Source organism: Nesoenas mayeri (assembly GCF_963082525.1).
Source record: "Nesoenas mayeri genome assembly, chromosome: Z".
NCBI lineage: Eukaryota > Metazoa > Chordata > Aves > Columbiformes > Columbidae > Nesoenas > Nesoenas mayeri.
Window position 1 is genome coordinate 25,192,400 of NC_137542.1, and position 27,827 is coordinate 25,220,226.

The 27,827-nt window shown below is 38.7% G+C and overlaps 1 protein-coding gene across 3 annotated transcripts; it reads right to left on the minus strand.

Annotated features, from left to right (window-relative positions):
* UBQLN1 (ubiquilin 1) lies at window positions 1–26,158 on the minus strand. 3 transcript variants are annotated; one of them, XM_080361940.1, is made up of 11 exons: window positions 25,862–26,158; window positions 16,469–16,620; window positions 10,989–11,104; window positions 9,542–9,804; window positions 8,617–8,775; window positions 7,737–7,980; window positions 7,109–7,251; window positions 6,081–6,164; window positions 3,401–3,516; window positions 2,907–3,075; window positions 1–1,150 (listed from the first exon to the last, which is right to left on the minus strand). In XM_080361940.1, the coding sequence occupies exons 1-11, from the start codon at window positions 26,021–26,023 to the stop codon at window positions 998–1,000; spliced, it is 1,761 nt and encodes a 586-aa protein (XP_080218066.1). In that variant the 5' UTR covers window positions 26,024–26,158; the 3' UTR covers window positions 1–997. The 3 variants fall into 3 exon arrangements, with proteins under 3 accessions (XP_080218066.1, XP_080218065.1, XP_080218067.1); XM_080361939.1 differs by having other exon boundaries at window positions 1–1,153; window positions 25,862–26,148; XM_080361941.1 differs by lacking the exon at window positions 25,862–26,158 and adding an exon at window positions 22,308–22,454 and having other exon boundaries at window positions 1–1,153.
* Between the last annotated feature and the right edge of the window lie 1,669 nt (window positions 26,159–27,827).

A 27,827-nucleotide genomic window follows, 5' to 3' on the forward strand; every position in this document is an offset into this window, starting at 1 on the left:
TGCTTGAAGATTTTTTAATTCATTTATTACCAGTGCACAAGAGAAGTAACTACCAATAAAAACTCAGAAGATATACAGTATTTTTTTACATGTGGTCAAAAGTAATTAGAATATCACAAGACCATGAAAGTAATATTTCCAATTACAAATGAGAATTCATGTTAGAATTGCAATGGAACAAGACAAAAAGCCTTAGAAGCAGTTCCAGAGCACAAGGCAGATCCCCTTTAGTTTGCACAATGATAAAGGTAATTGACAATCTTTGTGACTATTGAGACAATGTAACAATGCAAGTTTCTGTACAGTTTGATGTAAAGAGATAACCATAACAGTAATTCTAGTATATTTTAACTGAACTTGCTTAAGCATTTTTGCTGAGATGGTTACCAAAGATGCTGGAAGATTCTACACCAAGAACATGTTAATTTTTTTCTCAGCTTTTTTGCATTACTTATAATCTCATTCTATTGCAATGTGTAAATCTCTAGAAATTAGCTGTATCCATTGTATATATTTTATACAAATTAAAGCAAAAAATGTTAATTACTCAGGTGGTATAAATCTTATAGCATTTTGCTAGCAAAAAACAAAACAACATGCCAAAATCACAGTAAGCAGTATTGGTACCCAAAAATCGTAGCTTCAATTAATCTGTTTCATTTTTTATTTGAATTCTACATAAATTACTACTGAAAGCTAATGTTTAAGTAGTAAATAAATTGGACAGTTGTAGGTCTAACAAAACCTGTTCACCCAACTGTGAAAGCTGATAGTTTAAAAAAAAAAAAAATCACAAATAATGCAGAACAAAAGAAGTGTGATGCATGCAACTGAGTGAAAATGCATTGAAGAAAACTACTGCACTCCACCTTAAAATGCATCAGTTTTGTTATAACAAGACAATCCCCATTGTCAGAATGAAATAAAGCAAATATTTTAAAGATTTAAGAGCTGTTATCAAAAATAAATTACATTTTTTCAAGTTAAAGAAACACTGCTATGAAGGCTGAGAGCCAAGCAGCCTTTCAATGGCTGCATTGATGTCTCCTCCTGTTGCTATTAGCGCTTGTAAGTTTGCTTCACGGTTCAGAAAGCCCATTGCACTCAGCTGCTCCAGTTGTTGCTGAAATCGAACTTCTGGATTTTGTAACTGCTAAGAATAAGATCTCAAGCTATAAAAGCACAATACACATTTAGCAAAGTACAAGATTTAAACATAGTAGGTTCTGCTCCACTCTGTCTTTACTGATTTCTGACGATATGTTTTTCAAGATCCGAAAACTACGCTATGATATAAATTCAATTCACAATTGAATTATTTTTTTAACAAGTCAGAGCAGCTTCAAATTTTAAGAGTACATACATCCACATGACATTATTGAACTACAGGGAAAGCTGCTTGTTTGATTAAGAAAAAAAGATTAAAATTAAATTGGGTAAATTTATGTCCCATGAACAGTTTCTTACAAATATGAGTATGGGTATTTTTTTTTAATGAAATAGACTTCAACCTAGTAATGTGGAACAGTAAGGATTATGATGATGTCACTACCAGCAATAGTGAATGTCACAGGCTCCTTTTCCTTGACATGAAAATCACCTCTTTCTTAATGCTCCAAATATTCGTTGCCTAAAATTACCTAAATTCTAACGGTTTGAAAGCTTCAGCCCACTGTAAACTGACAGCTGTGCTTTATGGGACGATCCTGCTCACACAAACTCATGGAAAATTCTGCATTATTTCAATGGTATGATCTTCAGTTCAGAGGCATTTTTGAATCAGAACAATTCTAGGAAAATAATATGCTAGAGTAATACCAAGAAGTCACTCTTTGAAACCAATGAGTTGATCTAGATATCAACACAAAACCTGTGCAGCTACTGCTAATTTTTCCTTTGTTCTAGTTCAACAGTTTCATATATCAAGAAATTACTACCAGTATTTAAAATTTTCATATGTTTCCAAATCAAGACAATGTAAAGACATGACCTGGAATTTAAGAACTGCCACCCACCTGCTTCCCCCAGGCAAAAATAAACAGAATGTTAACTCAGTAGTGTAAGACTTGACAGCATAAGAACGGAAAAGGTGTGAGAATATGTTTTCCTACAGTGACATTTTCTCACGGCTAGATAACAACAGGAAAAAAGTCTGTCAGATCAGCGAGTGAACTAACTCACCCTGTGGCAGCAAAGGAGGAAGCAGCAGGACTGCCCCACCACCAGCAGTCTGCTATTACACTGGGCACATACCACAGTGGCAGGGTGCTGTTTCACACAGCACTCTTGAGACTTAACAGCACGTCTCCGTTAAAGCTGGTCCTGCTCACCACCCTACAACTACTGGCAAAGCTGTGACCTTCGCTCAACTTCTGGAACTCTCTAGAAACCCTTAATCCCACTTAGTGTGGTAACAACAGGCACTGCAGTCTGGACCTGCAGAATGTCAGTGAAGCCACACATCAAAGAGTCTAAGTAAGTAGAGTGTGGCTATGCCGAAGTGTGGGACAGAGGCTTAGTCACAGCTGGAGAGTAACAGCAATAGAGACAAAAGCACAGCAGTAACAGTGTTGAATGTGCTTAAGCCTTTCTCTTGCCTGAGCCCATGCTTCACTTGTCAGTGAACCGTATCACCTCATTCTGCCTCAATCTTTCCAAGCATTTCAGAAATTCAAGGGTATGAAGATAAGCACATAAAAATCAACTGCGCAGAGGATGCTTCTTCACAAATTTTATTTTTTCCAGCATACACTTGCACAGCTGCAACAGCACTTTTAAGCCTCCTCTGCTCTACTTTAATGAGGAATATCCAGGAGCGCTCCCTTCAACTATCAGCTCCCTTTCTAGTGGTTTACCATATAAAAATAAAGAATTAAAGAACTGTAGAATATAGTGATGTACTTTACCTGAGCATTTGCACCAGCAAGTGCCTGCAACATCTGCTGGACAAACTGCTGATGAACAGGTTCAGCAGTTCCTGATGCTGGACTTGTATTTTCACTGGGGACAGAACTAGGTACAGTGGACCCTGTTGGAGCTCCAGTGCTTCCCAATCCACCTAAACCAGGATTGAATCTGCATAAATGACAGAAAAAGAAATACACCATTTAAACAATAAATATTAGCTTGCCTCTCCTCATTTATTTAATTACCGAGTGAAAATCCTGTCATAAAGTAGATGAAAATTTAACTAAAGTACTAAGACAAAGACCAGAGTCATCCCTGTTTAAAAGTACATGGCAGGCAAAAATGGAACAGATTCTAAAATGAATTTACTTAAACTAAAAAAGGCAGGAGGAAGAGTCTTCAATAAAACCTGTGTAAGCCTCTATGTGTAAAAAGAATGACAACATAACACAAGAGAAAAGTTAATGTCTAAATTTGTAAGACCAATTCTTACCCTGGTATAAGCCCCGGTGCTTCTGTTGCTAGTGTTTGCAAGCCCTGCTGAATCTGCAGCAAAGCCTGCATTGCTCTAGGGTTTGACATAGCTGATAATGTGTCAGGATTCTGCATCTATGAAAAGGAGAGAAACTCTTAATCATACGAAGATGTGCAAAGTTAATATTTACCACTAGACGTTTAATAGAGTCCGACAATTTCAGAACTTGTTTTTCAAGTTTATCTTTGCATATTTACGTTAAATCCTTCAGGTTTTTGTTGGGTGTTTTTGTTGTTGTTGTTGAGGTTTTTGTTTGCTTGTTTGTTTGTTTTTGGGTTTGGGGTTTTTTTTGGTGAAAACTTTTATAGAATGTGATCAATGAACTCTCTAGGTGTGGACAAAGCCTTTCAAATAAGAAGTACACAGAAAAAATATTTTTCATTATTTCTTCTAGTAGATTCTTTCATCTTTCAAAGCATGGGACCGTATTAGTCCAACATCATTCTAGAATTAATCTCCCATATCATAGTACTGGTAAGCAACAACACTGAACACAATGAAACTTGGCCAATAGATACCTAAGAAAAAGTTATACAATATTTCTTTTTTGTAACTAAATTTAGATCACATCAATTTGAGCATGACTATTTGTGCATGTCTTCATGTCTGTAGTGCCCTCACACTGCAGAGAAATGCAAATACACTGCAAAACATACTAGCAAGCAAACTTACAGGATTCAAAGGCTCTCATTCTACTGTGACTTCAGTTAAAAACTGGCTTACACATCCACAGATAATTGAAAAGGTAAATCCTTTTCATTTCTGAAATCACAGATCCAAAACCAAAACTAATGGCCTATGCTCACCTCTGCTTAGAGAGATGTCACAGCTAAGTAAAAATCATGTGTTTCAGTCACAACACAGTCTTGGTAGCCAGACAGGTTTACTGTATCTTAGCAGACTTCACTGGGCAACTAGACCATATTCCTTCTGCAAAAACGTTTTTGATTCACACAGAAACACACAGAGCAGAATTGCAGAATACGAAATGAAGAACTCTGGTCTTGAATATGGGTGCATAACTAGACTTAAGTATGGCAAGTTATTAATTCTCTCCATTTATCTCTTGGATTTTCACCTTTCTGATACCTAAAAGCCAGAGAATAACTAAATATATAGCTGGTAAAATTCATCCAAATTTTAAAGAGGAAAACATTTTGGGTTCTCCAAAGAAAGCTACTGCAATTACTGTAAGAAAACATTTAAATCACAACTTACTGGCTGATATTTGGACTTGTTTTACAGAAATGGCAGCCCAACAATTCTCAGAGCACTTAAGTGACCTGGATCTTGTCTCTATTAATTCATAGAATTCCAGCTGTTAAGTAGCAGCAACCCTTGGTAAGACTTGTATAAAAGCTGCAGATGCAGTCGCTCAAAGATGAGTTTTCCTAGCTCTGCTGGGCAACTGCCCTTTATTGCAAAAGATGCTTTCCAGTACGTAGAAGAACATGAAACAGTTTCGGCCACTCAAGCCCCTAATACACATGCCAGTAGATAAGCAAGGAAGTGTGAGCTACAACATTGTCAACATTCTGAGAATACCCGGATATTCCTCCACTTCACCTGCTCATGCTGCTGATCACCTGACCTAACATAGTGAATACAATGGAGAACTAGCAGTGCAGATAAACCCCAAGGTGAAACTGACAGAGACACCCAAAGGAAACAAATTATTCCTAATGTGCCTTCATTAATTACCATTTATTCACAGATTTCAAAACACACATACTCTTCAGATATTCCTGAGTCATCACAAAGAAGTGTGATTATGAAACACTACAGCCATTCATGTGCTTGAATCAATTTAAACAGTTTCTTCTGAATAGAGAACTTGCTACTGTAATTCATGTATGTGTTAATTATTTCGCTTAAAACTGCCTGTGTGCAATCAGATCTTGGCAACACATATTTTAGTCTGATTTGCAAAGACTTCCTAATTATGGAACTCAGGCAATAGATTAAGTTTTCAATTTGTAAAAAAAATAATTAAAAAAAACTTTTAAAAAAGTCTTGCTTGCTCCTGTATAGGGAAGCCAGTACTACTCTACACACTGCAGCAGCTAGAATCAAGCAGATACCTGGGCTGCAAGCACAGTGTTGTTAGGGGGAGTAAGATGGTGGTAGAGCAATCTTTACAGGCAAAAAAACTTCAGAAGTCACTTCTTCTGAATTAGTTAATGACTTGGGTCTTTCAGGGGATGCTGTTAAGAACTGCTTACCCAAATACTTAAGGCACATTTGAAGAGGTACGAGAAAAGCATAGTGAAATTTTATTCTGGCAGTGGGAAAAGTACTAAGCTTTTTATTTGCAAAACAAACCATATCACAAACAGGTGATCTCTGACTGGTACACAGCAAGGCAACAATTTCTTCTAAACAAAGAAACAAGAGCAAATCTAGGCAGTTGTGCTAGCAACATTTAAAAATATCCACTAAAGGTCAGGTTTACCTTTTGAAAGGCATAGAGACACAAAGAAAGAATTCACTAGTAAGGGACAACCTAACTTGTTGTCTAAAGCTAATGAAAACACATTACAGAATCTAGCTTTTAGCCAAATCAAAGAAAGCATCAGTTTATTGAAAATACAGTTCACTGACTTGCAGACTTTTATCAATAGCTAATATTTAATCTTACTTGCTGAAGGAAAGTAGGAAGTTGTTGTCTCATTTGTTCCTGAAGTTGAGGATTTCCAGCAAATAAAGGATTATTCAACATCATCTATTAGACAAAAATATATAACTTCAAAGATCATGCAGTAAAAAAACACAGGGGCTTTTAAGACAACTTCTTACACAGTCTCTGAAAATAGACTCACAGAATAATAACAATCTAGCCTTTTTGCCAAAACTTTTTATGAACCACCAGCCTGAACACATTGCAGGGGTTATTTTTAAATTTTAAAGGGGGGTGGGCAGGGACTGTTGTTGTTGGTTTGGTTTTGTTTGGTTGGGGCTTTTTGTCTTTTAAGTAAATGAATTGCCAGATACCATCTCGCTTATGTTGCAATAAAGTCTTTTTCTGCTCAGCATCCACTACAGATCTAAGTGATAGTTTCCCCAGGAGTATCACTTGAAGTCAGGGATATTTTCAAAGTGAATATTTAATAAAGGAAAGATAACATCATTTTAATCTCAGTTCAGTATTTGACTTTGGATATTACTACTTGAAGTAAAATTTGAGAGCACTTCTATGATACCATTCATAGAATAGCGTCTGCACTTTTACAGTGAGTCACAAAAGAAGTTAAAACCAGAATGATGCCTAGATTTGGCACCAGCTCATCTCCCTTCACTTCTCTCAGGCTACCAGGGGTATATATTTACTGGAAGATCTACCTTAATTTAAAACCAAAACATTTTCTGTCTAACTCATTCTTATGCTGAGTCACAAGCTTAGGGCTGTAGAAAACACACACAAACTTAAAAGTTATTTTAGAAGCATTCCTGGCATGATGTTCAAATAAAAACTGAAGCAGCTCACTACAACAAATCGTTAAATTTAAGTAGGCAATAATTTCAGTGAGTTAGGTGTTAACATTAAAAACTGGGCCATTCACTACAGACAACCTGAGATTTTGGCACAAGTGCAAATTTAACTGTACCATAGATTGAACTTTGGTTTCTTTGTTTCATTGCATTCATTACTACATCAAATGCATTTACCTGCACTGCAAGATCAGGATTCTGGCTTAATGACTGCATCATGCTTCTCATATAGGGTGCAGACAACATGTTCTGCATGAGTTGTGGGTTCTCTGTTATCTGCTGTAATAAGCTCTGCATTCCTGGCGTATTGAACATACCAGCTTAAAAAAAGTAAAAGGACACTTCAATAAACATCCTTACTATCATGAGACAAATTAGACTACCTAAACCCAAGGTGTAACCACTTCATTTCTAAGAGTTTTAGCACTTTAAATACAACTCAGTGTGGTTCTGCTTACATAGATGCATCTACCTTAAAAGTTAAGACTGAGGCTGTATCCAAACAAGCAGTCCCACGAAGTATCTACATAATAGCTGTCTTCACATTTGCCTCCAAACAGGAAAGATTCATTTGAAGATTCCCTAGCTTTGTTACTTTAAGGCAGAACACAAGTACTGTTATCATTCATAGTTTACTTTTTCAAGTTTGTTTTTCTACGGAGGACTTTGATACTAGTCAAATGTTCTAAGTAAGTTAATATTATAGCAATAAAAACGTGGAATCAAAAACTCGTTCTAACAAAAGAATCATTTCAGCAAACTGCTAAGTATGTGTAAATATATACAATTGCAACAATAGACACACCTCCTAGTCCAGGTCCCAAATTTGGTGCAGTTGAGCTTTGCCCCGTACTGTCAGAGGTGCTATTTCCAGCACTACTACTGTTACCGCTCTCACCAGTGGTGCTGGTGTTTGTTGTGGAAGTCTGCGAGCTGGACTGAGGAGCCCAGGGATTTGGTAGAGGATCTCTATTTTCTGTTCGAGATGGCTGACTGTCCCCTCCTGTTGATGCATTGCTTACTAAAGAAGCAAATGGGTTACCTCCAAACTACAGAGGAAGGAAAAACATCTCATGTACTAAAGCAAATAATTTTTAAGTCTCCTATAAACATCAAGTTACCCTTCCAAAATTACACATGAAGATAAATGTTCATGGCTCTTGATCAGTTATACTCACCATCCTACAGTAATTTATTGTAAATATTCTGCAAATACGCCAACACTGAGAAATACTAGCACCTCCAAAAAAATTAAATCGCATTTCTTTTCAAAAGCAGTGTTGCTACTACACTGGTATTTTGACCGCAGTAAGATCATATAAGATCATACTTGTTTTCAAGTTCAAAGCCTTTTCTTCCCATGTTAGGTCCCAAGTTACTAACCACAACCTTAAAATTCTGAGATCCAGGAAAATTTTTTAAGGCAAAGAATTAAAAGAATTCAAATTTAAGTGAAACGGAAAATTGTCAGCTTCTCAAACACACAAAGCCATATCTGTATTTCTTTAAGCTTAGAAGAGCACACAATTTTTAACTATCTTTCCTCTCAAGAATAAGAGGCCACATAGTGACTTAAAGCTACAATACATGTTTTGTCAAGTACACATTTGGAAACGTACATTACTTACATGGTTTTTTTAAAAAAAAAAAATTTACTTTCACTGGTATTTACAATCTTTTCTCACCTGTTCCTGTGCTGCATTCAACATTGGCTCCTGAATATCTGTATACATACGGCGCAAGGCATTGTATCCACCTGGTATACTTTCAAGGTTGCTCAAGGCTCGGTCTTGGTTTCGCATCATTTCCTGCATCATTGCAGGGTTTCTAGCAAGTTCTAGTGTCTAGGGAAACGCAACATTAATAAGAAATCCATTCTAAAGTGAAAACATCAGCATTTGGTAATATTTCAGTTCCCCCTGTCTAACCCAGTTTCAAATTATTACTAAAGTCAATTAAAGATGTCAGCTTAGTGGGAGTCAACTAGATTAGATATTTAGCCAGCATTCTACCACAACTGTCAATATGCTGGCTGGGTCAGGAAGCACTGCCTAAACGGAAGAAAAACCTCAAACAAACTATTCTTTCTTCATCTTTTCAACACAATATACTCCTATCATTTTTAACATCATTACAACAGACAGTCTACAATACGAACTCTAAAATAAATATCTATATTTTTTTATACCTTCTGCCACACAGCATATGTGACATACCATCTAATTTTAAAAATACTCAGAAATACCTACAGCTAAATAAAATTAAGATGTGTAGTATTTTTGATTATTATCACTTTCTGTAAACTCATTGTTGGCTAAACAACAGAAGTTTTCAGGTAAACACAGGGATATCCAGCTCTAACTTCAGAATATGTGATTACATAGTCTTCAATGTCTTTTAAAACTGTACTGCAGATTTTCTGAATTGGACATTAACAACTAGAAATACAATCATCAGTTGCCTACAAGCAATCTTTTACGGATTTTCTAACAAGCCTAAATACTTCAAAGATGTTTAAACGCTCAACTAAGCATGTCAAATTCCTGCTCTGTTGTTCACAGTTACAGTATAATTGAAGGTCACGAACTTACAGAGTTCTTTCTACATTACCTGTCTCATAATATCTGGATTATTCAGCATGTGGCTGATTTCTGGATTTCTTTGTATCAGTTGCTGCATTTGAGGATTAGCCATAATCAACTGCCTCATCAGGTCAGGATTTGAAAGCATGCTCTGAACAAATGGATTTTCCATTATCTGAACCATCATTTCTGGGTTGGACATAAGTTGCCGTTGCATCTGACTTTGCAGTTCTGAAAAGTTTGATGTATTTAAGCCCAGGCTACTCAGACCCGCCAAACCTCCAAGGCCACCTTTAAGGGGATGAAAAAATATAATTGAACTTTCAGCTTCTAGTATACTTCTAAAAACATCCAAGTTCTTTCTAAATGCAAAGTAATTGAACATATCCCATGCTTCAAAATAATGAAAACTCCACCTTTGCAAGGTTGTTAAGGAGTTATCCACTAAGAGTTTGCTTCTTTAAATAACAAGACATGTAACTGAAAAATCCAACAAACTTCATCTGAAATATAACTTGACACAATTCTAATAGCTTTTCTCTCATTTTCCACAGCTAAGATATGAGGAATGTCTGAGTTTTGGGACCTTAAGTTCTGCCCACCCCCAACACTTTCCAAAGCATTTATCGATCTCCTCTCGGTTTGACTATAGTCAAGAGAGATCTCTCAATGTGACTCGTATTCCCTATTATAATTAATATTGGAGATGCTCTTATTACTAAGGCATCAAGAACTAATAATGCCTCAAACTCGCTTCCTCTGCTGAGCCCAAACAAAAATTTTCAGAAGGTGCTAGTCAGTCTGAAGAATTGTTTACACCTAAAAAAGCAATTGCTTACTATGGTTAGCTTTCCAATTCTACCTCTCCCCCACCCCAGGAAAGCAAATGAGATGAAGAACAATGAAGCAGTAACTCCACTGTGATTATGGAAATAGATAGCATTTTTAAGTCAATAGACTGCAACCTATTTATTCATAAAAGAGAAAATAGATAATGCTATCAGATTTGGAATCTCAGAAATACTGAATTGTAAGATTAGCAGCAATTTTATTACTTCTATTCCAGATCTTGGCTTCATGTTACAGATCCAACTTCATCAATACTTTCCTCACAGCAATTCAGATGCACTTTTAAGAGCACAAGGACACTGGAAGGAGTTTCATCACCCATAGTGCCAGAATATACTATCAGTGGCACCTTACTACTGAAGGTGGAACAGTACAAGTCTGAAGTTCTGCATATAAAGTTAAGGAAACAACTGATAAACTACTCGTCTTCTACAAGCAACACCACAGATATCTGGGTGGTGCGGTTGTAGGCTTTTTTTGTTTGTTGGGTTTTTGTTTGTTTGGGTTTTTTGTGTGTGTGTGCCTTGTTTTTTATTAAGTTCTGTCTACATTAGAATAAAGCTTCAGGGACAATTACCTGAATCCAAGGGAAGACACCCACCATGCTACCTAACAAATATCCTTACCCAAGCCAAAAGGGTTACTATTTGTTGAAGCTGATGTTGAGGTACTACTGCTTGATGTTGATGTGGTAGCAGTACTCCCAGTGGTGCTCGTTTGTTGAGCAGCATGGTCTTGTGATCTAGAGAAACAAGTTTAAAAAGTTAGTTTAAATAATGCCATTAAAGACAAAAATAGTGTCATACTTGAGAATCTTAATTTGCATTTTGTTTATTTCTCAAAAATCTCGCTTATTATCTCTTGATGACTTCCTGTAACAAGAAAAACAAATAAACAAAGCCAACTACAACAAAATGTTTCTCAGACATCTGTATTATCTTCAGTTTTTCAGAACAGTAGTTTGAAACATTAAGGAAAAGGATGAACACCACTGCAACTATTACCACCTTCTTGCACTACTCCGTGATGACCACCAGTGAACTGTTTCCTCTGTCCTTACCTTGCTTTAAGGATCCTTGCCTTGTTCTACTGTACTCCAATACTACTTCAAGCCCAGGGCTTAAATAAATGAAGCCTAGCAAGATTTAACGACAGATTTATTTAATGCCACATCTTTAATAGGATGCTTTACTGAATGTGAAATTCAGTTAATGTCTTACAGATATCAGAATCTCAATAACCTTTAAGATTTCAAGAACAGGGTAAAAACACAGTTACACAAAGTTAAAACCAGCATTATTGAGATCAAAGAACTGAGCTTGTGTAAAGCTAACCTGGTCTCTATTCAAAAGAAAAGACACTAGTTTGAAGCCCAAATCAGTTCTCCAGGCTCGTCAAACAATCAATATCATAAATGCTTATATTTGCAGAATACAGCATAAAAAAACTTGTAGAAACTATGAACTCAGATCTCACAGAAAGATTTGTGGATTCAAAAGTTGTGCTGGCTTGACTGAAAGTGAGTTGATTTTATTCATGCAGTTAGAAATCTTCCTTTTTCATAGCTAGCATGGTCACCTATGGACTTTGTTTGAGAACAAGGAATAACACCCCAGAACAGATTTAATGTTTTTAATTGCTCTGGTTTGAGAGACAAGGATGTTCTGAGCTCTCTGCCCACAGATGTGAGGGAGCTGGCAAGGTGGGCATGGATGGGTCAGACCTTGATTGACATCCAGACTGATCAATAAGAATATTCCATGCCATTAGCATCATGCTACCTATGTAGGGAGAGTCAGGATTTTCTGACTAGTGGGATAGAGACACATTCTGGTTCCTGCTCTGTTTTGGTGGAGTTCTGTTTGAGAGTTTCTTTAGTTTGGCCTTTTGCCATCCTGCCATTTTGCAGAGGCCTCTGGGGCATACTGCCTTTTTCTTTCTTTTCTCTCTGAGATTGGCTGTTGGGACCAGGTGCTGCTTCCTGGGACTGGCTGCTCAGTGCAGACGAACTTCATGAGGAATTGCATTGAGTATATTTTATATTCTATTTCCATTTTATATTATTAGTAGTAGTATGTTAGTGTTGTTATTTTATTAAACTGTGTTTATCTCAATCCAAGTTTCTCCCTTCCCTTTAGATTCTCTTCCCTGTTCAGGGGTGGTTTGGGAGGGGAGTGAACAAGCAGCTATCATGGTTATATTGCTAGCTTGAGTTAAACCATGACAACAGCATCTGGGGGGGTCTGGGGGGGTCCTAAGGGGGTTTTGGTGGGTCTGGGGTCCCAAGAGGCTTTTGGGGTCCCTAAGGGGGTTCTAAGGAGGTTTGGGGGGGTCTGGGGTCCCAAAGGGGGATCTGCGAGTTCTAAGGGGGTTTTGGGGTCCCTAACCGGGTTTTGGGGGGTCTGGGTCCCCAAGGGGGAACTGGGGTTTAAAGGGGGTTTTGGAGGGTTCTGGGGGGTCCCTAAGGGGGATTTTGGAGGTTCAAGTTCCATACATTAGTTCATTTCAGAGTACCTTTCAGCTATAGTAAAATTCTCTGCTTGTTCCACTAATGCAGAGACTGGAAAAAAAAAACAAACAAAAAACAACAAGCAAACCAATCAACCCCAAACAAACAAAATCAACAACAACAACAACAAAAACAAGCCCAAGAGACACCTCTTATCTAGAGGCTTCCCTGAGGTTCTTAAGAGTTCTCTGACTCCAGGCAAAACATAATCTACCAAAGCCACAGACAGAAACCAAAGGAAAAATTAAGCACTTCACGTACTTTAAAAATTCTTCCACCAAATAATCAACATTGCTTGTAAGTAGCGCATCTACTCATGTACTCTGCTGATTTGACCAGCATTCTTGTAAATAGGGAAAAAAAACATGGTATGCCAAGTCATGATGGTATATGGTACCATGGGACCAAACTGCCTCATTCAAGATCCTACTGATGTTCTGGATGTGAAGGAGAAGAAATACATTTGAGTCCACAAGATCTAACAGTTCTTCTAAAACTTAAGTCCATATTATTCCTATTAATTTAGTTTTGTGTATTTTAATTTGTATTCCTCTTTTGTTCACTTTCAGGTCTATCAAAACACACAAAGATTCTGCTGAATAAAAACCAGTTCTAGAGGAAACCTTCCAGATCGACACTAACAATCCAGGAAAAGGAATACCTGAATACTTGGTTTTGACATAAGCTGCCCTGAGACAAGGCATCAGGTTAAACTCTCAGCTCCTGAGAAGAACAAGCATTAATATTCTGTAACATTAATAGCAACTGCACACTTTGAACATGAGATGACTACCATTAGCTAAGCAGCTGTAACTTCAATAAGAAATATTATAGACCATATACTGACTGTAAATCTTCTGCTAGAGATATTTGGTTTCCTTTGGTCTAGGAAAAAAACACATAAATCTTTGCTCTGTAAGCAAAAGGAAAACAAGCAGCATAAAACTCTATTTGTTTTTTCAACTGAGAAGCAACTGTACCTCTTCACGTAGTAGACAAGAAAGGTTCTCAAAGCAAGACAGAAAAGTAGAATAAACTAAAAACCTTCAGTTCATGGTGCTTCTATGGAAACTGGGGGTATATAACCTCAAGAAAACAGTTTGAGTGCCCAGTTTGTCAGTCTCAAGTCTTTATATCCACTTTGCCATTACGTTTCCTCCTGTTGCTTGTGAAAAATTATAGGTGTTGACTTTGAACTTTGTATTCAGAAATTCAAGGCATCTTCACTGCCCATTGATAATCACTCATTGCTAGTCTGACACTGCATAGGCCAGGTCAGAAGATTATACTGGAAGCCTACATCATTCTGGAAAATGTAGCACATAGTAATAAAATGATCTTTTTTCATCAAGGATTGGTTGGGATGTATGAGGATTCCTGTTTAAATGTTACACATCTGATATTGTTTAGAAGGGAAAAGATCATCTTCGGGTTGTGGGAAACTCCAGCAGGTCTGTGGAATCCTTGACAGAGAGTATAGGAATAAAGATCAGACTTGAGGATATTAAGGTTTACCCTTGAGAAGGATGGGAGTAAAGGAGTATCCGGAGATACTTAGTTGTAACCGTGAGAGAGAAGAGAGTGCAAGAGTAACATGGATGACAGCAAAATTAGCTTATGAGATGCTACTGCTCTAACTTGTAACCAATAGTGAAGAGACACATGAATTGGTAGAATTGTATAAAAATGCACTTGTAGCAATAAATGGCATCTACTACTTTCATCCTGGAAGAAACTGGTCCATGTCGTTTGTCCGTCTCAACCGCGACATTGGGTCTAGTTTTAGAAAAGAACTTTTGTTTATTCAGGTATATGGCAGCAACAATAGCAGCAACCGTTAACAGGAAAGTAAATGGCAAAGCATAAAGCGTCTGGGAGCAATCCGATCTTGATACTCATGGCTGAAAATCAGCACTTGGTGGGCCACATCAGCAGGCTCTAAGTCTTTCCTTCTGGGTCAAGCACAAAATCCAGGTATTTTAGTAAGAAGGATATTGAGGTGGTTCAGGACAATGTTATACCTTCTCAAAAGTTATTTTCATTGTGCTGGCAATTCTCCTTAACAGGTCTTATGAGCATATTTTTAGTTTATTTGAGCAAAGCTAGCAAGTGTTATTTGAAGATAGCGTAGGTACACGCGAAGAGTCTGTAGTTTTTTGTTTGTACTTCCTTGTTGGAGACATGATTAAAACATTCTGAAAATATCAGTAATACGCTCTTGTAAAGTTATTTTAAAAAAGCAGGAGAGAGAAGAGACATGGACTGCAATTCTGACAGGACCAACACAGGGATATCAAAAATTCTCCAAAAGCCATAAACGTGGCATTATGCATGGGTGCTCCTTTGGCCAAAAGCAAAGCACAAAGAAGGTATCCGAGACTAGCATGGGTATTTCACGATGAGTCATTATTACCGGTCCAATCTATGAACCCTCTGAAGACTATGCAAGTCAAAAGCACCCTGCTATCATTATTTATGAAGCCTCTCTGCCACAAAGCAAAAAAGCAGAAGTTATGACAACAACAGAATACTAGTTCAGATGCAAAAAGCACAAAACTGAAATATTAGCTAACACTGTATACAAGATTGTGATGGCTACTGGGCCTAAATTTCAGACTATGGAGGCACAGAGCAGACAAGAGAGACTTCTGCCAGTACAAGCAAAAGTGTTTTGGTAGAAGCAAGACTCCATGACAGAGAAGATCATTCCCCCAGGATATGAGCATGGAATCGAAGACATCCATTTCAACAGGTGCCTACATTTAATGCTACTAATGTCAACAAGTGCCTAAATTTAATGCTAATGCTACTAATAGGCCTCTGTGACTTTGTGAGGCTTGGAAAGGGAAAGTATATTTCCTGTTTCTAAGTTCTATGCTCTTTCATTTATCATAGGACATTTTCCCACAGAAGGAGATCCTGACCACAAGCAGGAAAGATTGAGGTAAAAGAGAAGAAAGAACACCTTCAGTCTAGAACAAGCATGTTATTGACCAAGCAAGCTAGATTAAATTGAGGGATAACATTACCCTACTCATCAAAAGGATTTTTTAGTTCAGACTTTTCCTTCTGAGCATTTCACAGAAAGTAACAGGCACATGACGTAGCTCAACTGATGAAACTTCTTCACCATGACATTAAAGCCGCATCACCAAAAAAAAAAAATCAATCTTAAAAGTCCAAGTCTCTCTGTTAAGCCAGATAAATTAGTCACACTAAAGCAGTTCTCATAATTTTCTTTCCTTGTTTTACCAAGACAGTAAGTAAGGATTCACTAAAAGTTTTCACACATGAAAAGAAAACTGCATAACATATATTGAGATTTGATAACTAAGAACTATGGAGCAAAAACACAGCCAGCACTCAGCAACTAAAACCAAAAAGTTAAATAACAACAAAGCAAGACACTTACATTCAGAAACATTAACCAAATTAAAATACAAGACAAATCAACAAAAAGAGCACTGTAACTAAGGAGCTGATTAAAGTGATTTAGTCAAATCTACGTTTGCCCAACAGAAAGCTGTCACATGAAGAATTCACAGTATTTTTAATTCTGAGAGGTAAATAGAAGATATCACCCATCAGTAAGGTTACCTGTTTTGTGTTTTGATAACCAGGTGAACAGTGAGTCCATCGTGAATTCCATGCTGAGACAAAGTATCTTGATCTTTTAAAATTTTTCCAGCAAATATCAACACAAGTTGATCAGTGTGAGACTTGAAACGCTTAGAGATCTCTTCCTTGAACTAAACAAAAAAGTTAATATACATTTATGTAAGTGAACACTGAACTATATTTTAAAAAATTATTTAAGGGCAAGTTCTTTTGTTCCTATAATGTATTAGCCTACTTGCACTGCACATTCTACTTTACAATCTAGAAATACTTTATTAAATTTTCTTAACATTTTTTGTCCATAGGAAGATGGGAAATGGTTATTTCTTTTTCATACAATAGAAATCAGAAGAGTTTCACATCTAGATCGCTAGTTATATAACTAGCAATAATAAAAATCTTATTCCACTTAAAGCCCACAGTGGCTTCAATCAAGCATGCTTCCATGACAATAAATATGTACTAGTATATATACTACTTACTTACACACACTTACTTATACATTGTAAAATACACATATAACTACACATTAGTGCGTACACACTAATACATACACACATCACTGAAGCCATCCATTGCTGAAACACTGAGCATGCACTGTCACAAGTACAGTTCCAGCAAAAGTGTAGACACATTTATTGAAGAGAGAAGTATCTTCTCAGACATATTTTTGCTGCTTTGCATGTGTCAAAACCAGCATCCTTTCCACACAGGCAAAAGTGGCTCTGCTTTCTCATTCAACTCATAACATAGCTACGTGAAATGCACTTGTAGCCCAGGGCATGGGGAATAGCCACATTCTTCTGCTGACCAGGAAATCATACCCTCATTAAAACAACTGAACATGGAAGGCTACCTTCTTGCCTTCCTAGACAATAATAACCAGGTTATGCTTTGACTGAGTTCTATTATTCTCTACAAAAGTGCTGTCACTGAAATTACAAAAAACAAAACAAAAAAAACCCCATAACAAACAAACAAAATCGCAAAACTTAAACAACAAAACAAAACACAAACAACATATCCAAGAAAAACACTAAGGAATGACAATTATCAGAAAGCCAGAAGCCAGACAAATTTATTCAACGTGACTAGTCAGTAGGCTAAGTATTTTTAAAATGATCGCAGGCAGTTAGGAAGTCCTTCAGAACTTCAGTCTATTTAACATTTTAAAATTCAGTTGGCCATGCCACTTTAAAAAAACATCCCAAACATCCTATGGAATTCTCACTCTATATAGGAAAATAAAATATGAATCTTGCAATTAGTTATTACTAATTACATTTTATAATAGACGGGACTAAAATAGTAGAATCCCATTGTATCATGTTTTGAAGGTGAGTCTCCAGTTGAAAAAATTTATAGTGGATGGGGGGGAGGAGAGTCAGAGATAACAGAGGTTAAAAGTCTCCATGTTTGGGTAGGAAGCTGGATTTCATTAGTTAAAAGTCTGCTCACACAGTTAGTTCCAGTTCTTGGGGAAACAACTTTGAAATTCCCCTTTGTACTAGCAATATTCAGACTTGTAAGTATTCCAGAAAGTCACTCAGTTCGTTCATTCCCAAAGCAGGTTACTTACCTGAGTTATTCCTGACACCGTTACCAAGTCTGTTCTTCAAGGTCCTCTGTGACTTTTTTTCCAAATAAACCTATTCCAGTGTTCCACTATCCTATATCTTTGTTGCCCTGACCACAATGGACAACACAAAGATTGTTGTTCTCTTTAGAATAAAGGGTTGCAGTAAGGCTAATCTTTCCTCGAGGGTTATGTTTTCTAATCATCATTCCCACCACTCTTTGGATTTTCAAATCCAATTACATTGTTTTGTAAGTGTGGTGCTCAAAACTGCCCAAAATATTCCATACCAGTTCTTATCTATACTTAGTGAAACAAAAGGATAAACCTCACATCCTGCAAGCTATATTCCTATTTATAAGAAAAAGTGAGAAATCCATGTGGGAAAATATCTGTGTAACAGTGCTGGAAAATATCTGTTTAACAGCTATAAACTTTAGACTCTTTTCTGTAGGGCATCCATTCAGGCAGTTGCTTCCTATTTTGCATTCTTCTGGTTAATTATTCTTAACACACATTCCAAAGTAATAGAAAAACAGCAAAAATACAATTTGGTACAAAGCTAATGCATAAGAATAAAGAAATACCATACTGTGCCAAATCAAAGAGTAATGTCATTTATCCAAACCCATTTATTATTGTATTTTCCATAATATGCTGTGACAGCGAGATCCACAACTTAATTCTCATCAGGAGGCTGTAGTGCAACAATATTCACAGGATCACAGAAAAGCTCAAATTGGAAGAGACTCATCAGGATCATTGAGCCCAAGTCCCTGCTCCTCACAGGACTACCTAAAATTAAGTCATATGATAAAGACCATTGCGCGGGTGCTCCTTGAACTCTGACAGGCTTAGTGCCATGACCATTTCCCCGAGGAGCCTGTTCCAGTGCCTGACCACTCTATCAGTGAAGAACCTTTCCCTAATGTCCAATCTGAACACCTCCTGATGCAGCTTCATTCATTTCCTTGTGTCAACAGAGAGAGGAGATCAGCAGCTCCCCCTGTGCTGTCCCCCTTGAGGAAGCTGTAGACTGTGATGAGCATTTGGTTCTCCAAGCTGAACAAGTCAAGTGACCTCAGCTGCTCCTTGTAAGTCTTGCCCTTGAGACCTTTCACCACCTTGGTCACCTGCCTCTGGACACCCTCTAATAGTCTGACGGCTTTCTTCAAATCACTTCATCTTAAACCAAGCCCTGTCACACATTTCTGGAAGCTGCTATTTACCTATGAAGTCAAGGAAACAAAACACCATTTATGGAACATAACCAAACAGTATCTAGTATTACTAGTATATAGGCATCAAAGGCTATACACTTCCTTCTCCCTACATGCCTGTAACACTATTTAAGTGACCTGCAAAAATGCTACAGTAAGACATGAATGCAACAACCAATGCACCAGAACTCCCAAAACAACCTCCACAGCAACATTAAGTGCAAGATCCACATGCACAACAGATCTCTTTCCAGCCACCATAATAAAACTGTCAAGAATAATTCGCCAATTTTGGCTGAGGGGCATTTATATAAAAAACCTGAGATGCCAAAAAAAGAGTCAGGTCTCTTTTATCAGCTTCACTTGCATTCAGCACAACCTTGGGACTTCTGAAATGGCAAGGTATAACCAGAACCAAGCAAGTTTGACACTTTATTCCCAGAAGACTACCACATAAAACCTAAGTCATCATGCAAGAGAGTGTGCAAATGAGTCTGCTGATTAGTATTAACATGCAAAGATAGTATCAGTAACAGATTAGGTCTGCAAAATTTATTTTTTTGCTTAGGCACGGGGAAGAGAATCATCTATACCTATGTAAAACAGAATCCCAAAAACATTTTCAATACAAGTCAGTTTTTCTTTTTTTAATTGTCAGCATGTAACATGTTGCTTCTGGGGGAGGGAGGAAAAAAAAAGTTTAATAAGTCAGATTTCAACATCACCTGATCTCTACCAATACTGGAAGATTATTAGCCTTAGGTCAGAGTTCAGCACAAGTCACTACAGTTGCACTGCAAAATAACGTCAAGGAGGGGAGAAGACTCTTTACCACCCATCTTCAGTATTCTTAGTCTTTCACTATTAATGAAAGACAATGACCATTGTCTTGTTAACTGGAAGACCATTCCTCCACAATAAAAGGAAAATCCAGAAGTTCTTTAAATTCAGACAGCAAAAGGACAAAAGAAATGTCTGGTAATTGCATTCTTACTCCCACATACTGTATCTGTTTAGTTTTTATAGGTCTCCCACCACTCTTATTGGCAACAAATAATTTGGGAGATAAGGTGCTATAGCACTACAGTAGTGAAATGCAGCATAAACAGTGAAGCCAACCCTTTCCATTTTCTTTTCCCTAAACAGAACCATAAATATCAATTTAGTGTGTATCACCTCAGAGCCTCAAATTAAACATATGCAACAGATAGCAAAGAGCATAGAATAAATGAGATTATGATGATGGGAATTAATACAAATATAGGCAGTTGCAAGAAAATAAAATTTGGTACTGTTTAAATCTTCAGTTTGTACAACTGAACTAAATAGCACTTTCAGTAAATTACAGTTAAAATACCTTGTCACCCAGGTAAACCAAAAGCAGGAGTTCACAGCGTCACTGGAAATTACAAGCTTTTCTGTCCAATTCTCCTACTGCACTGACTTTTCCTTTTTATTAACACTCCAAGTTAATAATACAAGGCAGTCTGATATTACAAAGGTGTTCAGTTACATCTGAGCACAGAAAAGGACTTAAAGTTGTAAAGATAAAGAATGTTTCACCATACCTAACACCTAGCATATTCATAGAAATTAGTTAATTGTATACCTCTAGTAACTGAATACAATAAAAACAATGTAAAGTTATATCAGTTTTACACATAATTTTTACACAAATCAGTGGAGAGAAACACAATGAGAATCAGACAAACAATACTAATATCAGGACAGAGGTCTGGTTTCCCTAGGGATAAAAGGAGAAAGCATTCCTACCCAGAGTGAATTAATTTAAGGCCACAGACTACTCAAATCATGGCAACTTGTAGAACTGACATGAACTACAGCAAACCCAAACTAGCCTTGTTGATGCACCTTGCCCACATTACCATTGAGAACATTCACATTTTTTTAGCATTGTACCAGCACTTCTTGTTTACACTTTCAATTCCCATTTATTCTCACATTCACACATTTTTTAAAAATTCTGACCAATACTCAGCTCAAAACAAACAACTCAGCCTCTTTTGTTCCACATTAACACAACAAAGGTTTTGCAAAGCAAGTTAAGACTTCTATCACACCTGCTCAACCTGACTGCCTTTGAAGGCTTTTGAAAGGTACGGGTGGACACCAGAGCATTTATGCCCAGTGCTGAACACATGCTCGTACCTGAGCTAGTTAAATGTTTTGTCACTGAACAAAGCAAATATCTGAATACACTTCAAGTAGAACAGCTGACTAAACAGACTGTTTTGCACTGCCACTTTGCAGATTCATAATGTAAACATTAATCTCTTTACATCTGACCATGTGACAAGTTGGCCGAGGAAGGGCCTGGTAAAGTAATTTCAGACAAAATAAAAATCTTAACATATCAAAAGACAGTTTGCATGTTACCACCATATAATGATTCAAAAGCCTTTGCTGACTCACTCTATGACATCAGAAACAGCAACTGTAGTAACACTACTATCCATTCATATGACAAAGTTCTGTGTAAAAGGACTAAAAAGAGGAAAACAAATACATGAAAAATACTTTCCCAAATCCTCTCAACCTTGGCTTAACAAGACATCTTTAAAAATTAAAGTAACAGCCTGAAAGATGCCTCAGGAAATTAACATCCAATTCTCACTGAGAAGTAACAGAAAACAGGCCCCTAAAAACTGCAACTGCTTTGAAAATACTAAGCTACAACTTCATCTCAATAACAATAAAAAAGCAAAGTTGCTGATTCTTCCCACAACAAACTCTGTTTTGAAAACAGTAATGGATGGCATGGAAGCAAAGGTTTGTATTTAGAGGGCTGAACAGCAGTTTATGTTCTGAGCAGTCCCTCAAATAGCTCTACTACAAAGGAAGATTTTCGAATCACATTACCTTGTTCAGCACTGCTGATCCAAAACACACCCACAATCACTTAAACTTTCAACTGCCATTCCTATTAACACACACAGTTAAGCATATTAGCTGGACTCTAGTCTCTCTTACACCCACGTCTAGCAGTTTCAACAGAGCCTACCTTTGATGAGCTCCAGCTTTCTCTTATACAATAGAATTGATGGCTATGGGTCTTCTTGACCCAAGAGGTAAGGAACCAAACACGCATGACAATACAACTGCCGGTAGCTGTGGTGTCCTTTGCTGGTGAATCATCCTGGGTAATTTTATGACTGTGAATTAAATGGAGTCAGTGAAAACAGGGTTTCATTGCACAATTCTCGGACACCATAAAGGAAGGGGGATGGGAACTTGTGGTTTCAAGCAGGAAAGCACTTTTGGCACACCACCCATGGTTTGCAACACATAAACCATAGCCAGAAATTACACCCAAAATTAGACTTCTATATTCCATCTTTCATGACTTGATGGAGTTACTATCTTCCTGTCCCCTTGCCAACGACTCATGCTAGTTTGACAACAAATTATTTCCTCAATTCTCTGCAACCAAACCAAACTCACAAACCAAGAAACAAATTCAGATCCTTGATGAGCTTACAAGGCTAGTAGCCCATGAACGAAAACTGCAGCAGTGCAACCTAGTGGAAAGTGGTTGGGACTCATGTTGTGGCCAGTTCCATCCTTTCCAGGCATCTTTCAGCATGCCACTCCACTCCTTCCTCCATGTTTTGACTTAGAAGAAATGGTGAGCAACACTTCCATTCTCCATGAAAGCCTTTGCAATCTACTAGTGGAAAGTGTTGCACTTGCAACAGAACTAGCCTGTTCTCTAGCAAGCCCCTGAGACTGGAAACAGGCATAAAAGGATTATGTGTAAAATGAGATTCTTGCAGTAGAGATTCTTTTTGAGAACCTACCCTATATTTTCTTTTTCACAAGAGAGCATAAGTTGTCTTATTCTTCAACTTAACTGGGAGGATCTTGGGCCACATCCATTTTTCCTGAGGAAACACTAAGATGTGAGGTGCTGCCAACAGAAGAAGTCCTTCTCATCTGACCTTCTAGCTAAGCATCTTTAAATTGTTTGACTTTAGCAAACTTTAAATTAAAAGTTATACAGAATATAATCATGAGTGGACTACAGACATAACGGCTAATATTGTTTTTAGCCTGACAGTGGTATGGAACAATTAACCCCATTAACAACAAGAAGTCGAAATGTAAGCATTTTTCTCCATGTCACCATGTAATCCTCACTTCCTAAGCTTTTGACCTAATCTTACTCCCAGGAATTGGCCCGCCTTATATAGCCAAGGTTTATAGTCACAAGATTAAGAATTTGACTGGAGTCTAAAATAAATACGAACAATATTTCACTATGACATCTTTGCCACAGCTGTTCATTCATTAGGGTTTTCTCTGCTGTTGGCAATTTTAAACTGTATGCAGGATAATCTTTAAAAATTCTGTGACAATATAACTTTATGAGATCTCCATTTGACAAAAAGCAGAGTCTCAACACAGTGTATACATTTACAGATATAATCCAGTAGGTCAAGATTTTTTTGTCTATAATTTAGTGTAGTACAGAAGGCACAATATTCATGTGTTAGTTTAAAAAAAATGCTATAAGCTGTTAAATACAGTAATACTGACAACTGTTGCTGCACTGAAGAGAAATTCCATAAAAAGGTTGAAGGTAAACAACAATAGAAAAAAACAGAACTACAAAATAATCAAATCTGTCTTGCGTGGAGCTAAACTCAGTTTCAGTAACTTTTCCAGATGAACATTACTCTGAAATCCTAAAATAATCACAAGATGGGCAATAACTCTCTGCAAGAACTGCAAGCTTCTGAAATTATTCATGCAGATTTGCTATACTCAGTCTTCATTGGCCTACCAGTTAAAAATATACAGCAAGGCTTGTTATTCGGTTTCAGAGTTTTAACAGTCACAGAATGCACAACTTGGTATTCTACAGTCTGCATCCTGATGTTAGATCCAATGTACGAATCTCTCTTCCACAAAATGTAACAAAGCAACTCCCCTAAACTTGCAAAGACTTACAAAAACTGCATTGATGCGGCTCACAAATCTACGGTGAACAGAAAAGTGAAAAGCACCCCTTTCAGACTGAGATTGCTGGGGAAACAGTAGACAATATTAAAAAGCAAACACAGTTATTTTACCTTTAGGAGAAATGCCTAGATTAAACCTGCAGAGAGTAGCTGATAGCATACAATACTGCAGCTGCAAAAAGACCAGTGAAGACAAGAGCGTAGTCTCACCCCTCTGGCAGCTGCAGAGAAGACCTCAATGAAACTTATGTTTAGGATGTTTATAAGCCAAACGGTGGCATAAGAAACTCTGAATGTAAAACAGACCCACAGGTAAAAACTTAAAAGAAACATCAGCACTTTGACTCTTCACAGCATGAGTTTGATATTCTAGTCAAGGTGTTGTCACTACATTTTACACTTGGAAGCCTTTACTTAATGTTTTGTACCTTTCTCTGATAACTGCACAATATCCTTCAGATTACCCATAAGGAATGATTTCAAGCTCTGTTTCTAGACACTAGTGGTACTCTCACACATGTAGCCTCTTTTTGGTGAGGTTTGCAGTTACCCACCATACCAAAAAAACAAGTGAAGTGGAACTGAGTTGCCTCATTCAGAGAAATTTAAGTTAGTATTTCAGAGAAATTCTGTAGAAAATGAAGCTTTGAAAAAAACTAACTTCACTTTCAGGAGTACTTTAGCATAACAAGGCCTACATCCTTCACAAGCAGGAGACTCTGGGTTTGCAGAGCCTCTATATTACACTTTGATTACACCTCCTCTATGATATGTGGTTTTCTAATCTAAGCAAATGATGTCCTAATCAATATTTGCACGGAAAACCTCCAAGAAACACAGAAGAGTTGCAGGAAATAAGTGTTGATGATTCAGTAGGTGTCGCTTCTTCTGTTGAGCCAAAGGCAACATGGGACACAGACTTCCACAAGAATACAAAGAAAACCCTAATAATTCAGAGTCATCCAACGGTACAGCCATGATAAGTACCATATCAATAACTAGCACATGTAAGCACAGCAGAAGGCGTGATCTATTCGTGTGGCAAATATTACAAATGCAGCCTAAAAGCATGACTACCCTAAAATGAAGACATCTTTGCATAACCCACTCGCTGTTTCAGATCAAGATAAGCACTGGCAATAGAGCGCTGAGACACACGTCTTCTTATAGTCATGCTGGCCGGGCAGGCTGAGTCAGCTCCACAGGACAACTCACAGTTCGAAAACGAGCTCTGTGAACCTCCCGAGCCGGCTCCCGGCATCGCAACAGGGAGGAGAGAAGCTGGGGAGGAGGAGAAGATGAAGCAGGAAGGTCCTTCGTTAACCCCGGTCTCCTCAGACGGCAGCAGTCGTCTCCCAGGCCGGGATGGGCCCGGTACTCGCCGCAGAGCGCCCGGAGCAGCCCGGGCAAGCAGAAGCTGCTTTGTCACCAGGACAGGCCCTCACCCCGCAGCGCCGGGGGCGGAACCGCGGCCTGGGCTCTCCTCCCGGGCCGCCATCCAGCCGGCCCCGAGCCCTAACTCCGGCCTGGCCGCTCCCGCCAGGCCCCCGCTGCCCGCCCTCCCGCCCCCTCGGCCGGCCCCGCCGCCCCTCACCTGCCGGATGCTGCTGGTTTCGGACACGGCGAACTCCTCCTTCTCTTTGGGAGTCTTCACCGTGACTTTGATGATCCGCGGCTCGGCGGCGGAGCCGGAGCCCTGGGCAGGGGGGTCCGGGGGGCTGCGACTCCCCGTGGGACCCTCGGCGCTCTCCGACATGGCGGAGGAGGGACCGGGGCTCGGCCTGTCCGGCTGCGGCTCCAAGCGGCCCCTCGCGACGCCCGCTCCCGCTGTGCCGGGCGGAAACAGCCCGGTCGGGACGCGGCGCGCGCTGATGACGTCACGCTTCGGGGAAGTTGCTAGAAAGGGGCGGTGTCTGCCCGGGCGTGGGCTCGCCCGACTCTCTTCCCCAGTGCGCATGCGCGGCGCCGGTCCCCAGCTTGGGGGAGCGCGCATGCGGGCGAAGGGGGGGGAGGGGGTGCGCGCTGTGGCCTGCGCATGCGCCGGAGGCTCGGCCTCCGCAGGGACGTCGTGCAGCCGGGGTGTCGGTCGCACGCGGTGCTTTTGAAGTTACTATGCAAACGGTAATAAATACTACACTTTTACTGTTTTTAAAGCAGTTGAGGATAGGGTTGTAAGGAACGTTTAACGAAGAACTGTTGTTTTTGTGTAACTGAGGACCTGTCACCTGCTCCCAGCAGAGGGGAAGGACCGAGAGATATCGGACTATGAATCCCTAATGTAAAACACAGTCTCTTCCCGGTGTATATGCTGACACCTGTATACATACTGATACCTGTATTTACAAGTTAATTTAAGGGAAAGGGTAGCCAAAGTAACAGGAATCCATATCTTAAATAGATTGATAAGGGGAAGGGTACTGTATGCATCAAGGTAGTCTGTAAAGCATGAAGTACTCAACCAGCGGGAAACAGCGGAGGGAAATTGCAGCCAGGATTTTGGGGGGATATAAGCAGGAGATTTTTGCCCTATTATGTGTTCCTACCTCCAGGTGAAACACCTGGTGTTGCAATATCATTACTAAAAAATGGCTTTGCTGAGAAATCCTGCCCGAGCCTATTATATTTGCAAAATAATTGTTTCCTACGGGGTTTTGCTCTAACTTGGACCAAAACAACCCTTAATCATTAATTAAACATAGTATCAGCAAGTTGAGCGTTCTCCCACAGAATGGGTGATTTCCCTGTCTTTTCAGGCAATTCAAGATGCCTCATCTCATTATGGTGTAAAATGTGTGGCATTGAATTCTAGGCTCAAATGCTGTTTCTTGCTTTCCCTTAAGTAAGATGTGGCGTTTCCCACAGAATCCTGACTTGCCAAGTGATTTCTGGCTGGGTTTGCTGTTGGGAGAATGTCTCAGGAACTCTATGTAAATTGGTTCGATACAGCAAAGACTGGCTGAAGGCAATTCCAGGTTTTGCCTCTCCTAGAGCTTTTGTTAGCTGCAGACGAAAATAATTTCAGCCACGTTTTAACTACTAACCCTTTCCTTGGTTGTGCTTGTTCCTTTTCCACATGAGCTGTGACCCTACAAAGTGCTGAATTCTGCTGCAGCGGAGCATGTTGACAGATGCCAGAGTGAGGGACACTGTGAAGTAACATTTTGCGCTGCAACGAAGTAGTGATTTCAAGTAGAAATCAGTCAGGTCAAAGTGCAAGATGTTCTTCATCCCAGGCAGTTCTTCGTTTATAGTGATCGCTTACACTGGCTGTATTGTTACTTGAGTTTGTCATTCCTTGTACAGTTGTGCACAGTAGCACAGCTGTTAACCTGGTTACAGTTAGCAGAGATGTACAAGTCAGAGGAATAATCATTAGTTTATTTACCAATGCATATTTCTTAAAAGGGGCAAGGGTACTAAAAATTGGTAGAAATAACTTTGAAGCTATCAAAGGTTCCTAATTAAGCAAAGAGGACATTTGGGAGCTCATTTGCCGGTACTGGAAGCATCCAGATGGAAAATACCCTAAACCAAGACAAAGTGCATGCGTGTTCACAGTC

Coding starts and splice junctions, on each gene's coding strand:
- UBQLN1 (XM_080361939.1), bottom strand. CDS start 26,023: ATGTCGGAGAGCGCCGAGGGTCCCACGGGGAGTCGCAGCCCCCCGGAC. Junction 11,105..16,468: donor GTTATCAAAACACAAAACAG/GTAACCTTACTG, acceptor TTGTTTCTCTAG/ATCACAAGACCATGCTGCTC. Junction 8,776..9,541: donor ATCCAGATATTATGAGACAG/GTAATGTAGAAA, acceptor GCGTTTCCCTAG/ACACTAGAACTTGCTAGAAA.